We start from the raw sequence: 18,352 nt of genomic DNA, 5'->3' as shown, positions 1-18,352 counted from the left end.
CAGAAATTTGTGGAGTCCAAGGGTAACTCCAATTCAAAAATTTAATGTGTCTGAGAACCAGGTCCATAAAAGAACAGGAACTAATCCTATATGGCCACAGAAATGTCCATTCCTTTAATGTTGAAACAAAGAAAACAAAAAATTAAGATGAGAAGTACCCAAATGAGGATAAAAGGAAAAGGATAAAAATACAAACTTCTAAGAGACTGCCAACTACAAATTAGAAAATTACCAACTTCAAGTGATTTAATAGAATCTGAAATTCAAACAGATGTGGCATAAAGTGTATGGACTTCACATATTGATTCAATAAATAAGAAGGTCGACAGCTACACCGAAATTAAATGAAATTATCAACTAGCCATGCATGAAGGGCATTGATAAGTAAGGTGAGTTGCTTCTACCAACTAATAAAACATAGAAAGAAATTTATCAACCCAAGAGATTAAAAAAAGTTGGATACAAAATGCTCTAGCACACTAAGGGACAAGGGCCCTTCTTGTGTCCCAATGGCTGTGAAGTTTCTTGAAAGAACCTTCAGTTCCCAGAAAAACAAGAAAACATGTAATTATAATAAAAAATCCATACGTCTTTTTCATAAAATCAAAATGTAGATTTCCATAAACTACATTATAAGCATATAGGTTTCTACCATTGCTCGTCTTAATTACAAGCAAGATACATAGATGTTGATTTCTCAAATCTAAGATATTGATTTCCAAAATTACAAAGCTCTTTGTTGGTATACCAACTAGGCTGCAATAATGTATACTTGTAACGAAGGACGGATGCAATTTCAGGGACAGCACATTATTTCTTGAACAATGAATATTGGAAATGGTGGGTATATGGGTGTTAGTAAAAACTAAAACAACTAAACAAAGCTGAAATCTTAATAAGTAAATATAATGTGCTGAATTTGCAATGACAATCCTCCCCCCTTCAAATTTTTAGGATTTCTTTGCAATTTTTTTACTTTGCCTTTTTTATTTATGCACCAAATGGTGTGTGTTGTCTGGTCCTAATATTGGGAACACAACCACATGGACATTGGTAATGACTCGAGATGCTTCACTGAATCACGTGAAAGGATTGACACTCTATCCCTAATGAGTCCATGTAATCATCTCCAAACAAATTCTAGCATGCTCATCATCATCAAGTAACTATTGCATTTGGGAAATGAATCTAACCATGCATGATGTCATGCAAAGAAAAAGAGTAAATATCATAGAACAAGAACAGGATATATTTCTCGACAAAAAAAAAGTGCACCTTGTTGCTGGCCAGTTCTCTTATCCTTGATCAAAGCAACTTCGAGCACATTTCCATGTTCAGCAAATAGGGGATGTATCTGCAAAGAAAAGATCAAAATTATTTCATTTAGTTTACTATAATTTCAATAAAAAACTTCATCTCCCATATTTCAGCAAATAGAGTCTTTGACAAAAAAATCAGAATTGATGCTTACCATAATCAAATTGTATAACAGTATTGCATTATCAAAGACAAAAACTATAGAGCCAAGACACAACAACAGAAATAGTACTCCAGAAATTTTACTTTCCATCTCTTCTGATTCATCATATCTTTCTAGCATTTGGAACAGTCAAACAAGACAAGAGACACCCAAGACAAGTCTAACAAGCATTCTTTCCCAAATTTAGTTAACACATACTTTACAATGTAAGTGAACTTTAGTGACAAACATACATCTTCTTCTGTTACTGTCCTGGGCACAGACCCCACGAAAAGTTTTGCAAAATTCCCGGAATCTCCTGAATCTGCAAGATCCAACATAGATGTAAGAATTGTTTACACATGACTGCACCAGAAATAACTAGAAGTCTTAGTACAACATTAAGCAACAAAAAATTCACTAGTGTGTGACCATGTTCACAAATGGAAAAAGGCAAACTAAGCAATACGCGAGGGACTAAAACCCGGTGATAAAATATGTAATATGGGACAAGAAGGTCGAAATGCAAACTTATAGCATGGGTAGGTAAAGTCAAATTGCTGAAACATGTTGCTTATTGAATTCTCTAATACTGGATGATAATCCCAAATCCTTTGCAATATATACTGATTTCACATTCAGTACCAATAACACAAATAGAATGTATCATCTATGAAATCAAGCTATGTATAGGTGCATGTAATTAATAGAAGAGCACATAAAATCCAGAATATTAGAAAATTTGGAAATATAAATAGAATACATTAATTTAGCAATTACATAGAGAAAAGATATGTGAATAGACAGTGGTGAATGGAACCAATGACAAGATCACATGAACAGAAGGAGCGGCATCAGAAGAAAATGACCAATTGCGGAAGTGGCAAGGGTACCATGCTATACCAAGATGATGCATGGAGTAAAGGCACCACTGCTCACTCAGTTAAGATAGCCCCATGTGGCCCCACATGTTGCTTCTTTCAATGTCCCAACCCCCATGTCATGACAGCAGCAACACCATTAAAGTTGACAAGGGACACCTTGGGTACTCAAATCTATATGGAACGCACAAACTTGCTCAATCATTTCCATGGTTGCAACAATTCTTGGAGGGGCATAAGTTGACTGAAAAACCTAAATTCCCTCCATTGATGTTGCATAGAGGCTTGCATGAAATTTATGGTTTGGATTTGGCGAATGCCAAGCCAATTGGCACTTCAACCCCAGATCCTGCAAATACCTTTCCTGGGTCATACACTTCCACCTCTTTTTCTTTTAGGTTGGGTAACAAATCAAAGGTATTAGCTTCAGAAGCTCTCAATTTTCATGTCCCATGTGAATGTGTTAAGGCAATGTCAGACAGCATTGGCAGCAGGTCCCTTGTTTTTAGATGTGGGGAAGCATCCCTCTTTTGAGTATTTTAAGTGGATTGTTTTAATCAGAAGCTACAATAAGAAGATGCCAGAGTAATTTTGACAGAAAATAAGACGAAAATGTTAAATCACAAACAATCAATTAAAATTGTATTTAAGAATCACTTTTAAAACCAGAGGAAAAATACATTAGTAAGAAACTAGTTGTACTAACTTCAATAACAGTGTAATTACAAATTTACGATAAAAGAGAAAAATCAGATCGAAAACTACCACGTGAATTTGAATTCAATTTAAAAATTAATACAACATTCTAAAACCATGGGAAAAAGCTATATTACAAGGTTTGAGTTCGTGTTGGTGTTCAGCAACAATAAAATTCAGATGTTCTTCAGCAAAGGGAAAAATTCGAAAAAAAATTCATGATTAAGTTCACCTTATATAAATTTAATTTTTTTTAAATATTGGTAATGTAGCATAATTATCAAAATAGTTTAACATTGCTAAATAACTAAGTTCGGGTAAATTGATACGCCATTTTTTATTCTCCAGAGATAGTAAAGGTTTGTGTGTGTGTGTATACTAAGTTGCTGGTTCTGCTACAATGTTGAGTAAAGAGTTTTGGCATGCCAGTACGAAGAAGAAAAATCTTGGGTTTTTTGGTACAGCTGTATTATATGTGTGCTTGTGCATCTGTGAAAAATTAAAAAATACACAAAATTGCAAATATATTTGATATATCATCTAATATTATATTTTATAATTAAATTGACATTTGAATCTACTATAATATGATACTTCATCATTGATCGATTGATGATATTATGATAGTCATAAAGAAAATTGTTTGAGATGTCAGTTTTGGTCCCCACTCCTAGATCACGTCATTAAAATCAAGTTTCTTATGTGACAAAGATACCAATAATAAGTAGTCGAGGTTAGGGAGTGGAGACCACCATTTTCACAATATTATCACTTAATGGGGAAATTAGATAGTTTGTAATCGTCCTCCTTAAAAATGGCATGGGAAGAATGAGTTTGTGTGAAATAGAGTTGTGTTTGTTAGATTATGAAAATGGGAACCAATTCACAAGAACCCAGTAACTTAAGTGCATGTGTGTGTATAATTTATTTTATATAATATAAAAATGTAGTTTTGTAAATTTATAGTATTATATTTATTTTTATTATTTAAAATTTATTCATATAGTTTCATTATTAAAATAAATTATATATTTATAGAAATGAACATATATGTTATGTACAAAATAATTTTATTTTTTGATCGATTAATGTGACTCTGCAGAGCCACACGCATATATTAATACCAAAATAGAATTTTACATCTTCTGCCCCTAATTCTGGCACAAATCATCTACAATTTTACATTCAGTGGGTCCTACCTACAAAATTGACCCACGATTCCAAAACACTTGGGAGGACCATAACACCTAACCCATCACCCTGGCTACTAAATATTATCCAAACAATAGAAATTTGCAGTCTCATTTCCAAACTTGCAAACAAAACAAAGAGAACTGTCCTTTTGCCCCTGTTGCTCGTCCTCCTTGACATTAACTGCTTCATCAACATCATCCCTTGCATCCATTACCAAGGCAAAGGACCCCCTTGTATCCTCAGCCTCAACTCCTTCTATACACCCTTTCCGAAAATTGATGCCAATGTGAGGCTAGGATCTTTGCTCTACAATGCTCATTCCAACCCCCCCACCACCACGAATGGCACAACAAGGTCATTGTCATTTCCACCCAATCTCGATAGCATTCCACCATCAGGAATCAAGCCACAACCCGGGATAGCCCACTAGGGGTACCCCTTCAAACCTCTGCACCATCACTTTCAAATCAACTTCGCAATAAGCACTCCCACCATAGTCTCTAACTCCCCAACATCCAATAGCATGGCTAAAAACATAGAGGCCAAAATCCAAATTCACTCAAAACTTGTCATTCCCATTCAAATAGTCCCCAGTACCATGCACAAGGCGTGGAGGACCACCCCTATTCTAGTCTTAAAATCTCCATCATATCTTCCTCCCAGGAAATATCTCTATAAAAAGCCATTTGCCTTTTCCGTGAAATCAAGCAAATGGATGAGTCCATTTTCTCTTACTGCTTGTTACATAGTCATGTCTACCACTTACTATGGCTAAATAGCCCAGGTGGCATGATTTACTTACAATAATCATACTCCTCCTTCCTTTCGCTTACTATCTCATAATGGTGGTTGTCCCATCCATTATACTTGATTAGTACTGTGATTTTGGGAAGCGATGCCAAGGTTACATAAATTGTGCCAATCTTCCATTGATGTGACCTCTACTCCCCATGAGATCATCTCAACCGTCATCTTTACAACGTCATCCACTAGCTCACTACCTTCTTGGTACACATGTAAGATGACAAACTCAATGAACAATTTAACCTCCCCTTGAATATGTCGAAACCGATTTCCTAGTCTCTAATTTGGAGTTTGGCCAGTTCAAGTGGCATTAACGACAATTTGTGTGACCCCTTCAAAATGTATTTTATCACAACATTCCAATTTTCTTCTTGCACTCAAACCCAATAGTGCTACCTAAAACTCTTCTTCATTATTTGTAGCTTGACCTCCACTTTCCTACCATCAAAAGGACCTTTCCTTCCCTATTTTTGACAACGCAACCTGCCCCAACCTTACCCAAATTGCATTGGGCTACATCATCAATATTCTAATCAAATCTCCATCATTGACCGATATTAGAAAATCTATAAAAGCAACCTTGATCATTTGTCATTCTAAACCATAGTCTTCAAGCTTTCGTGCAATCACACTACCGTAATAGTGCTATAGACTCCAAGAGCAACATATTGCCATCACATGAAGGTCAATAAGAGCAATGGAGGCCAATAGGATGCATGCTTGAGTGATGTATGATTGTGTAATTTCCATTTGATTTCAAGTTTGTATTCATTAATTCTCCAATCATTTTGAGGTTTTGGAATTAGTTTGAATCGTAGAATCTTTGAGCTTGTCCTATTTGATGATTCATTCCTTTGAAATTTTCACCTCATACATGCCCCATCAAAATCGACCTTCATCCAACCTACTTCTGGTGAAGCCGGACGAATGATCGATGAAAGGTAGGCCCCCCAACTAGTAGGGCCAGCCCTCCCGTCAATAGACCTTAGCCCCCCTGCAGGGAGGTAGCTCGATTGTAGGGGAATTATCTTGTTTAAAGGCCGTTCCTTCCATCCAATAATGAGAATACCCTCCCGGCAATAGAGAATACCCTCCCGGCAATAGGTAACCACTTCACATCCTTCCTGACACCCTTAGACAATTAACCTATCTAGCCCCATAAATAGGTGATATATTATATAATATTAAAAGTAGATAAAACATAATATAAAGAAGTAATATTACAAATATATAAAAGTATTATATAATAAATATTATATATATTAAAATTTATCAATATAGGGCTTGTAAATGGGCCTTACAAGGTTAATCTAGGTCTCAAGGAGAGTAGATTGTTGAATGGAGTGCTCCCAAACAAGGATGAATCAAGGTGAACTTTGATGGGGCATCAAAAAAAAATCTCAGTCCTTCAAAGGCAAGATATGTTGCTAAGAATTGTACAAGAAGCATTATCACTTTTGGTGCTTCAAGATTGAGGGAAGGAACGAATAATGCGGCAGAGGCTCAAGCTACATTGCTAGAAATGGTAATGGCCAAAAAATTGAATGTTTCTAATCTTCACCTAGAGAGTGACTCTCGAGTCATTATCAATGCATTGATCAAAGGGAAAATGGGGGCTTGGCGACTCAATAAATATATTCAAATATTAAGGGATATGCTTGCAACGTTCACCAATTTTCGAATTTCACATATTATAGGGAAGGTAATATGGTTGCTGACAAATTGTCCAAGGTAGCGCTCTCCCTTGATGAAGAATTACATGGTTTGTCGGAGGACTAGCATGAGTTGGATTTCGGTACGTGAGCAGCACTGTACGCTGCCAAAGCCAATCATAATTATTATTGAGAAGGGCATTTATGGTAGCACGTACGATGGTATTTATGGCATGCAGAGGTGAGTTGCTATTTATGTGGTACATGGCATTGGGATGTGTCGTGACGATTTCACACATCACACCATTGCAGATGGGGACCCCTACTTATTACTGCTTTCTAGGTTAGTCGTCATTTATTTGGTCGTCTAGTTGAGTCACTAGCTATTAACCTTGCGCTTGAGGAAGTGCAATGTCTTAGGTTGCCAAGAAGTGATCAGGTCATGTCTCTCTCTTTGCGCTGAGGTGAGGTCAATTTAGCTTTCAATGCCTTCAAGTCATAGGTGATATGTTGAGAGCGATTGTGGAGGTTTAATCACAAGAATTGAGATGTTTGATGAATGCCAATCAAGATGAATGCTGAAACCTTTATCACCGCATTTGAATTTGAGTTCGAGTTCACCAACTATAAAATTCGTATGAAATTCGGCAAGGGCAAAAAATTCAAAAATAAAAATTGACATTAATTCGCCTTATATAAATTATTCTTATTATTCTTTTAATATATGTAATATTTTTTTAACATAAATAAAAATAAATTACTATTAGTTTAAATATATAATACTTTTATTCAATATAAATAAATATAAATCTATTTAATATTGATAAATAAATTAAAATAAATCTTTAATCTATTTAATATTGATAAATAAATTAAAATAAATTTTTAATCTATTTAACATTAATAAGTAAATTAAAATAAATCTTTAATCTATTTAATATTAATAAGTAAATTAAATAAATTTTAAGGAAACCTAAAAAACAAAACAAAATTTAATATGAAATCTTACGGGCTGCATGGGCGAGTTGGTGACAACGGAGAGCTCTAATAGCAGCACTACAGGGGAAACAAAGGAGACAAAGCAAAGGCCCAACTAAGGGTTTTCTGCTCACGCCCACGATACACGCACAAGAACAGATAACTTCAGCACGTGACGGATAGAAAGAGCAAAAAACCCTCAAAGTGGACAAACGTGGCTGTGTCGGGGAGTAGTCGACCTTCAACCTTTGTGAAATGCCTCAAAACCTTGGCGAATATACCTTGAAAATCCTAACCTTTCTACCATCAAATTTTTTACGAAGTTTTACAAATTTTATTAATTTTTTATAGGTTCGCCGAATTTCGGACCTGAAGCCAAAAATTTGGCGAACGCGATGACTAAGGCTTAAACAACATGGAAAAGGCTTTGATGATGATAAGGGACCCTTTGAGTTGGTGAGGTGAGTGCTACTACTCACAAATTTGAGTGAAAATTTGTCACTGTCAGTGACCCCCAAAAAACCCTACCTTGCCTCAGCCTATTGTCAATGCCTCCTCAAGAGTCAGATCAGCACATGGGCATTTCCTGTGACACTCCGAAAGTCCGATCAAGGTGAGGAAGTCCTTTTACTTAGCAAGATGAATACCTCTTGAGGTAAGTGCTTGATGTTTTGAGAGAGAGAGGTGATTGAGCAAACAAAGTTAACATTTTCTGGTTCACTGTCAATGAGGGTGAAAACCCCGATCACTTCCAGTCAATGTACCATCAAAAACATGACCTCCTTGAGTGACTACCAATGCATGTTCAAATTCCCACCCAAGGTTAGAGGAGATTTTTAGGTGGAGTCTATAATTGTTACATCCCACTTGTGCCCTAAATATTTTGATGATGTTTTATGCACTGATACTTGTTGCTTAATATTGTTGAATGGTGATTCGCAATGCACATGATTATGATTTGATTCTAATCAATATGTCATATGAGTTAATTGTTATCAATATAGGAAAATGTTAACGTTATGCCAAGATTTCGGACTAACTACATGATTTTGACGTTATGCTTTGATTGGATGGAACGAGTTGAAGGCATTCCTATGCGCAAAGGAGGCAAAGCAAGGAGGTGCAAAGGTTGACATAAACAGGAAGGGCAAGGCAAAAATGGCATTTGACTATCAGACTACTGAGTCAATTGTCCCTTGTCGCCTGGTGTGAATAATGAGTAATGTAATTGTCTTTGTATAAATCTTAGGTGTCTAGGGTTGTTCATATGTGTTATTCTCATAGGTAGGATAGGGCTCGGTTGTAATTCTGTGAGAATTTTCAATGTTTGCACAGCAAACTTTGAGGTGTTATATTTTTTTGCAGGCAGTATTTATAGTTGGTGTGTAACAAGATTTAGCTGTTAGGTATAGTGATTGAATTGGGCGGCAGTTTTTTGGATGCACAGGTTTGTCTTTTTGATTTATGCAGACTTCACAAAATGTACTTGATCTTTATTACTAACCCAAGAAAAAAAACATTATCAATATAATATTTTATACAATATAGATATGTAATTTTATTTATATATATTTATATTAATAAAATAATAACTAATATATATAAATAAAATATATTTTGTTATAAATAAATAATGCATAATATAAATATATAAAAACATAATACAATAAATAATATTAAGGACATATCAAAAATAATCAATTTGGGGGCCCAAGAGTTTTCAAGGGTGAAGGAGCTATCAATGTTGAAGCAGAAGAGGATGAAGGGAGAGGAAACATTGGAGATGATGGAAAGAGAGAGATCAAGATTGTGCCCATTCCCTTTGACGTGCTCTAACCAACAAATCTATCTCTCCATTTAGGAACTATACAAGAGATTCATCAATCGGGTAGCTTAAATTGAAAGCTACAATCGAAAGAGGGAGGAGGTTGAATGGCCCTCACAAATGCTTCATGAAGACCCACATGAATTACATAGATGAAGGAACCCTAAAAATGTTATTTTAAATATACTTCAAAGCTAGTAGGTTTTTATTTGCATGAATATTTGGTGAATTTCAACAATTTCTTGATAATGTTTTGAAGTCCATTGAATTTTGAACTTCATGGCCAAAATTCAACATACCCTATGACTTGAGAAAAAAGAGTCGACGTAGCCATTGAAAACTTTCAAGGGCAGGCCAAATGTTTGAAAAAGAGAAAAATAACACTCTTCTCCTAAACTTCAAAAGATAAACATCAAAAAAATTCATTCACGTGATAAATAATGATTCTTAGAAACAAGCTTCAAGAAAACTCAAGTAAATGAATAAATAGATACACATTGTAAGGGAAGGAGTTTTGTTGTTGATGAATAATAATTGGGATCCACCAAAGCTAATGAATTAAAAGACATCATATTTAGTCGGAAATAGACCCTTGAGAGAATTCATGGGATGGCCAAAAACATTGATGCAAATGATTTTTAATCCATTTTCTCTTTACGATCTCCTTACCAAACAAGTATGTTTTTACAATATATTAAAGAATGGTGACTTGGCAATCCCTATTAATTGGAATGAGGGCTTCCGGAAAGCTCACAAAGAGGAGCATGGGTATCATCAATCCAAACTATTTTCTACAAAATTTTCTATGTCTATCATTCCAATCAATTATTGTTTTTAGTTATATTAAAAAAATTGAGGCTTCTTGAAACATCATAGTGGCACAAAATGCCAATCTAAATAATTTCCAATAGAAAATCAATTTCCTTTAAATATATTCCAGATATTGGACTTTTCGAATCCATACTAAATGCTAAAGGACCTGCAGGAAATGTCAGACATAATAGCCAAAAATGAATCCATCACATTTTCTATGAAAAATTCTCTCTCATCAATTATAATTTTGAATTAAATAAGAGAGGAAACGCTTCCAATCCATGTTAATTATGAAGGAAAAGGTGGCCCTGATATTGATACGTAGTGTTTTCTATACAATGTTCTTTAAAATTTCTCTTTCCAATCACTTGCATTTATAAAATATATTATTAAACCAAGGATTCCAAAGTTATGTATTAATTGAAAGGAAAGGTTCCTAAATTGTTGCCACGAGTGACCCAAAACATCAAAGAAAACTACTTTCAAGTATTTTGATTCCAACGCTCTCTTTTCAATTAATTTTTTTTAATTTCGCCAACTAAATTTTAATTTAAAAGGGGCCTACAACAAATATTAAAAAAAGTGGTTGAAAACATTGATTCCAACCAATTAAACCATTTTCTACAAAAGCTTTGATTCTGATAAATTACATTTCAAATTATGTTATAAAGTTGAGGCAAATTCTTATTAATTGGAAAGAAATATTCCAGAAAAGTTTCAAAGAGCAGATTCGAACATAGCTATAAGGTATAAACTATTTCCTAGACAATTTGAATTTTCAATCCCCAAATTTTAATCAATTAAATTTCTAATTTGTATTAAAGAATTTATGCTCAAAAATGACAATTTTCTATGCACTCTTCTCTAGAAGCTCTCTTTCTGACCAATTATATGTAAAAATTATATTTAGAAAATTGCAATGCAAATGTAATAATTTCCAGAATAAGTTTCTCCTGGTGCTATATTACCAATCCATTACAATTTTAAATAGTATTAGAGAATTGATGTTTCCACAACCCAATTAACATCACTAAACCTGGAATGGAAAAATTGCAACGCAGAGGATCTGTCTTGCACTTTTAGAGCCACTAAGTTGCCCACAACCAGCAAAAACTGATGCTTACATTTTTTCCATTTTGTAGCTGTTCTTGGATGCTGCAACCCATTGCCACATTAGATCACAGTAAAATCATTTTTTAGGAAGAAAATATTGGTTATGATATGATAATGAAATCAAGATTGAAAAATGACTTCATGACATACCACTTGCAGTCCAGATCATCAATATAAAAGCTATTTTTGAGTCACAAACTGAAGCATTTGATAGCATTTGAATGACAAATCTCTGAATTCGTAATTTGTCATTTTCTTTCAGAGAAACAATTTGTTACCAGTTCAGACTGATTACAGATCCCCATCCAGATCTGGCCCAGGTATGTCTGGCCGCCCAAGGCAGAACCCTCACCAAACAAGGGAGAGCCCACCAAACAAAACATAAAAAGCCCACTTTCATAAAAAAGCAAAAAAGAAGTAAAACCCTTGCTGACCCTGAGAAGTGACTAAGTCACTAACAACACATGAAACAAAAGCAACTAATGGGGAGAGACATGGTGCTTCTCACGGTTCTAAATAAACAGTTGATAACATTGATGCTCTAAATGAAATGCAGTATGATGACTTGTATTGATTTTCCATGTGCAGTTATACTACAATAAACCATTTAGAATTCTCTTTAACATTTTACAACTGACCAGAGTAGCCGGAAACTCCTTTGTCCCTCACTGGGCACTCATATCCCCATATCCGTTCCCATTTCCTAAATGGATATGCATCCGATACAGCCCGGATACACATTGAATACTGTACCCATGCATGCCCAAAAGACCTTGATTTCCAACCATGCTAGATACTATGCAATTTGATTTTTTTAAAATTTGACATAAATCTTCCTAAATTTAATTTTAAAAAACTTCATTCATGCATTTTTTTAAAAAGAAACGGTATAAACAAAACCTACACCAAATGAGAAAGACAAATGAAATGTTTTTCTATTTCAGTAACCCATTTTTTGGGTTATCTTCCAATGCAACTCTACTTTTTTGCATATTGTAAAATGTTAAATCAACTTATCATTATTTATGTAGCAATTATATGTCTATATTGATTTTGAAGTAATGGAAATCTCCTTGAATAACTTAGAAAATTGTGTTAAACATATGTGTATGTGTTTTTTATGAATGACGTATCCAACTGTATCCATATTGGGGATCTTAAAAAATGGCCGTATCCGTATCCGATACCGTATCTGTATTTGTATCTGTATCCGTGTCCATGCAACTTTGCAACTAACATTGAATCATCAATTACCGGCAGTGCTATGTACTTGATTTCGATCATTTCATTCAAACTATGATAACTTTTATATATTTTTTATATTTTACATATATATTGTACAGCTCAATGCAAGGAAAAGCATCGGACTAAACCCAAATCCAAAACCCGCAACTTAGGTAAATTATCAGTTATTATATCATTTTAGCAATGGCTGCAAAATTCAGCATGCAGCAAGAGCTCTAGTATTGAATAAGAGTGGTATTGAAAAAAAGAATGCACTCTTCAAAGTCAAATTGATTGAAATGAGTCTCTATGACAATTATATGGATATGGAAGTACATCCTGAGTTGGCCTACTGGTGGAGAACTTGTGCTCTTGAAAGAGAGGTCACAAGTTCAAAATCCCACAAGGGGTAGGGTATGTACACCTTATCGGCTTCGGCCCATTATCGATCAAAAAAAAAAAAAACTATATGGATATGGAAAAAAAATAAAACAATGGTGACGTGCCTCCAAATTTATCCTACTTGATTTAGATGGCATATGTCTTATTTGCAAAAATGCATTTCTGATTGGCTTCTTATGTGCAGCCTCCGTCCCCTATTTGCCATCACGCTACCATTCTGTCACATTTCCTGTTTCCTTTTTCTTGTTTCTTGTAACTAAGGTTCAAAAGTATTCTTTATGCCTAATCTCCATAATCTCTCTTTCAAATCAGTTATTTCTGTGAAGGAGGCTTCTGCAATCCCATTACATCCACTTCAGCAGTTTTTTACAGAAATTTTCTCCCTGCACTGTTCGTACCTCAAATTATTGTTTACACAATTTCCTCCACGTGCTCTCCATACAATCACAAATTACCGCTTATACAATTCCCTCCAAGTGCAATCCGTATAATTAATTACATGTATATCTAGATCACATACATTTTTTAATATGCACATAACCTTAACAACATATCTACGCAATCTAACCCCGAAGAATCGTGCACATAATGAAATAATGTTTGGCAATTAGTCTTCCTCGATCGATATTTAATTCAAAAAGAGCTTCCAGAAAAGTACAATAGCCCTAAACGTCGATCCACGCTATTTTCTCAGAAAACTTCCAATTAAATTACATTTGTAATGATAACCTTAAAACCCTAGAATACGAATAAGCGGAAAACAAAAAAAACAAGTTTTTAAACGGCTTCTTTCCAGAACTTGCCCCTCCTAACTCAAAACACTGTGAAAGCGAACCCTAAAACTATAATATGAAACGTTTACTGGCCAGAAAAAAAAGTCCAGCCGAAAAAGAAAACAAAGGAAAAAAAAAACCCTCTTACCTTGCGAACCACCACCATGTCGAGGGCTATAATTCGGGCCTCCACCGACTGAAAACCCGCTACTATCCCTCTTCTGCCCTAGAATGGGCGCAGACTGCCCCATGTTGAGCGGCCTCGGTCCCATGGGCCGACCGCCTGCGCTAAGATGCCCACCATAAGACTGCACTGACGCATTATTACTAGCGGCGCCTCCATGCTGGCCGCCTCCCATATGGCCGCCACGTGTTACACCAGGATACCTCGAAGCAGGGAGCGGATCAATATTTGCAGCAGCATTACTATTATTACCCTGCTTGGACATTCCTAGCTGTTGTTTATTACTACTAAACCTATTGATTTGCTGGTCTCCTCGTAACCTCTCCAGCTTTATTGCTCAACTGAAGCACGGAAAAAACCCTAGAAAGCGCTTGCGATAAACAACCGTCAGATGGCTGTCGAACAACAGGTTCCTGGTGGATCTGATAGTTGTTGTGGAACTTTGTTCTTTTATTTATTAAAGCTTTTGGAACAATGACGGAGATCGTACGCTCGTATCCCAGGCCTTTAACGGTTTGCGTTCTTTCAGTGGACTTTCGCGTTGAGGCCTTCGAATCTCTGCTGATCACAAGCACCGAGTGGGAGAAAAGAATTTTTCGTTGGTTCTGTATGTCTTTAAAAGGCTTCACCAAAAAGCTCTCGAAATCTAGGTTGGGAACTTCGTTTTCTTTTCTTTTTTGACTTGGCTACCGGACTTCATATATTTTGTCAATTTATTTTGTATTTTTGGAAAGTACCGCGTTTGCGTGTTGTTTCGTTAAATTTGTCGAACCTTATCCAATTAAGGATTTGGTTTGTGGAAAGGAATATAATTCTATTTCTTGTAATTCTTTTCTTTCTTGCTCCTTTCTAATTATTTTACTTCCTTCTTGTTCCTTTTAAGGTGGGGGTTTATATTAGCATATTTATAGTTTAAATTGTTTTTCTTAAAAAATTAAAATAAAGATTAAATTAAGAAATTTTATAGAAGTTAAATAAAAATCATCTTTTTTTTAAACAATTAGTAAAATAATAATAATTAAAAAAATTAATCATATAAAACAAAGTTATCATTTTGATTGGATAAGGGAGGAAACATAATTTTATCGTTTTGTTTTAGGAAAGGTGTCATTTTTTATCAAATAAGGGAGAAAAAAGCAATCTTATATGTTTTGTTTTTATTTTATTAAAATAAAATAAAATATCTTCATCTATGTTATTTTGACAAGTATAAATTAATTAATTAAATTTATAATTCTTAAGAATATCATTTACAAGGGGTTCATCCCATAGTGTATTGTATATCATTTACAAGGGGTTCATCCCATAGTGTATTGTTTGAGGTGTTGTTATTGTTGTGACCATTAAGGTTCAAACCCTCGCTAGGCCATTTTGACGGTAAATGGGGATGAGGTCCCACATTTCACGTTAAAAATTGAACTATTCCCATGGAGCTCAACTTTTTTTGCACCAATTTGTGGTAGTTTTTAAGTGGACCTCTTAAATAATATTTCTTACAAATAAAATCTAGAGGCAATATTTAAGGCAAATAAATAGGAGAGAAAAAAATGGAAAGAAGTCATGTGTCATTTTCCCATAATTAAAAAATTACATGGGACATCTTCACTGCTTAAAAATAAGCAAAAAAGCATGGGGACGTGGGGTAAGTTGTGGAAAAAATGGGGGCTTGAAATAAGCAATGGCTACATATTAACAAAAATGTCGCGTGGCTCCACAATTTGTTTTCCCTCTTTTTTAAGATTTTATTTCTTCTTCTTTTTTCAAATTTTAATTGCACAAATTATTATTATTACTATATATACAAAGTTAAGATGTTTTGTTTAAAAACAAGTGCCACCTAGTGGCCAGTACTTACCTTTATAGTATTGTAATAGAAATATTTATTATAATTCTTAATTATAGTTATTTTAAAATCATATTTTTTAAATTATATTTTTGTAGTATTAACTATAACTATTACTTCAATAAAATGATATTAATAATTATAATATAAAATAGATATTATAGTAAAACTATACATTTTTTGTAAAAATATAATCCTAATTTAATTATATAGATTTTATAATTATAATTATAATAATAAAACTAATCTTAAACTTAATTATTAATTATTTCTTTAAGATTATATTTTTTTAAATATATTTATGTAATATTGATTATAATTGATCTCAATAAAATAACTATTAATAATTAAAAATTTCTATAATATAAATAATAAAGTGAAAATAAGTATTTTTAATGACTAAATGAAAAATATTTAAGCGAATGTATGGAGATTTCTTGTAGACATTTGAGATGGCAAATAATGATTTATTGTGGTGTTTTTCAACCTCTAGTGATAGTCTTTATGGTCCACAGTTGTGATTCAGTGAAGTATAATTGTTCTAGTGAATAGTTTGTCAATCAGGTCTTTGGTCCAGATTATGGCAGATGTGTGTCAGATGATCATGCGATTGTAGTATGATACTTATGAATATATATTCTCATCATATTTCAAATTTCATATGCTCATGTGTTTTATAGTAGAAGATATTCAAGTCTAAGTTCTAGTTGATTGAGTGACAGAGTGACAGTGTGAAGGAATGTTTTGCATTCCTTCACCCTCAGTTTGTTAGAGTGACGTGGTTCATTGTTTTGGGTTCATTGATGTTTTGTGTAGCTATTTTGGTCATCTTTGAATATGTTTGGTGGCCCTCATTGAAGATTGAATCAATTGTGTTGGTGCATGTTAATAGAGTTATTATTTAGGGCCGACCTATGGTATTTTAGTTTGTGTGGTAGTGTGTGGTTGCATAATAGTTATTTTGGAAGTGTCTAGAAGGTGTGTTGACATGGTGTGATCCCTCACATGTTTCATTTGTCTTCTACATTGTCTTGGAGATTGGTTTTTGGTCTGACCTTTTTGCATGTACATATTGTGGTTGTGGATGGTATATAAAGGATGGAATGATTAAGCAGATAAAAGAATGAGTTGTATATATTGTGTAAAGCAAATGTGAAGTAGTACAAAGGTTCCTATATATAGAAAAGTAGTGATGAAGAAAGTTTGAGATTTGTTTTGAACAATGAACTGTGATCAACATTTCAATGAATGTGGTTCTCTATAGTTCAACCTTTTTGAATTTTTTGTATCAAAACTCATGTATCTTACCCTGAATAAGTAATCTTCAGTTTTCTCAAGTCCTTATTCTATCTTGACCTAAGGTTGTGCACCTTAGTTTTGCAAGTCCACTCAAGGGCAATGAGCTCCTTAGCCTCTAGTCTAAACATTTTAATCAATTTATTATATTGTGAGTGTGATTTTTGCCATAGTTTTTCTTAGTTTAGGTTTTCCACATAAAAATTGATATCAAATAAGCTATTAAATAGTACTATAACAAGTGCCACTTAGTGGCGAGTACTTGTCGTCATAGTATTTATTAAAAATGTTTTTTTTTATTTTTTAATTATTATAATTTTGAATTGTAACAAAAAAATATTTTTTTATTTTTTTATTATTATAATTTTGAATCATTGTTATTTATAAAATATTAGTATAATTATATTTATGTAGTATTAACTATAACTCTTACTTTAATAACATAATATAATACAAATTTTATAGTGAAAATATACATTTTTCTTGTAAGAATAATCCTAATTTAATTTTAAAAATATTGTAATAATAATAAAATTAAACTCAAATTAATAATATATTATAATAATAATAAAATTAAACTCAAATTTAATTATTAATTTGTAGTGTAATATCATATTATTTTAATTATATTTATGTAATATTAATTATAATTGGTCTTAATAAAATAACTATTATTAATTATAAAAGTAAAATATGCATGTTTTGAATGACAATGAAAAATATTTAAATTTATGATTAAAAGTTATTAAATCTTTTTGTATATATTAAAATGATTAAAAAATTGGCCTGTTATTGGGCTTGCTTGGGCTAATCCGAAATCTGAGAAGGTGAAGGTGGTGGAATGGTCCAAGACAAGGGAAGGATGGTATAAAATTAACTTTGATGGGGTCTCAAAAGGTAGCTCAAGACCATCAAGAGTTGGATTTGTGGCACGAGACTGGGAGGGCAATATTGTAGCAATTGGAGCTTCAAAACTTAAAGAGGGAATGAATAATGAAGTTGAGGCTCAAGCAACTATTGAAGTGTTAAAAATTGGGGGAAATTGTGCTTCTCAAAAATACAGCTTGAAGGAGATTACTTGATTATTATTAATGCAATTTAAAAGGGTGAAATACATGCCTAGAATATGAATAAATATATAGTTGTTGTCAAGCATTTATTATAAAATTTTGAAGAATTTGAAGTTGGGAATGTGATGAGATCAAGGAATGACAT

The 18,352-nt window shown here is 33.5% G+C and overlaps 1 protein-coding gene across 4 annotated transcripts in view; it reads right to left on the bottom strand.

Annotated features, from left to right (window-relative positions):
* The window catches only part of LOC131052679 (flowering time control protein FCA), a 53,088-nt gene extending 38,419 nt beyond the window's left edge, over positions 1-14,669 (bottom strand). For all 4 annotated transcript variants that reach the window (XM_057987255.2, XM_057987256.2, XM_057987257.2 and 1 more), the window contains exons 1-3: positions 13,963-14,669; positions 1,714-1,784; positions 1,276-1,354 (exon numbers count right to left, since the gene is read on the bottom strand). In XM_057987255.2, the coding sequence (XP_057843238.2) occupies positions 1,276-1,354; positions 1,714-1,784; positions 13,963-14,263 (451 nt within the window). In that variant the 5' untranslated portion in view covers positions 14,264-14,669. The remainder of the gene's footprint in view (positions 1-1,275; positions 1,355-1,713; positions 1,785-13,962) is intronic.
* Positions 14,670-18,352: the final 3,683 nt, after the last annotated feature.

This window comes from Cryptomeria japonica, chromosome 5, assembly GCF_030272615.1.
Source record: "Cryptomeria japonica chromosome 5, Sugi_1.0, whole genome shotgun sequence".
Taxonomy (NCBI): Eukaryota; Viridiplantae; Streptophyta; class Pinopsida; order Cupressales; family Cupressaceae; genus Cryptomeria; species Cryptomeria japonica.
The sequence above is the reverse complement of the archived record's forward strand: the minus strand, read 5'-3'. Positions and strand labels throughout refer to the sequence as shown.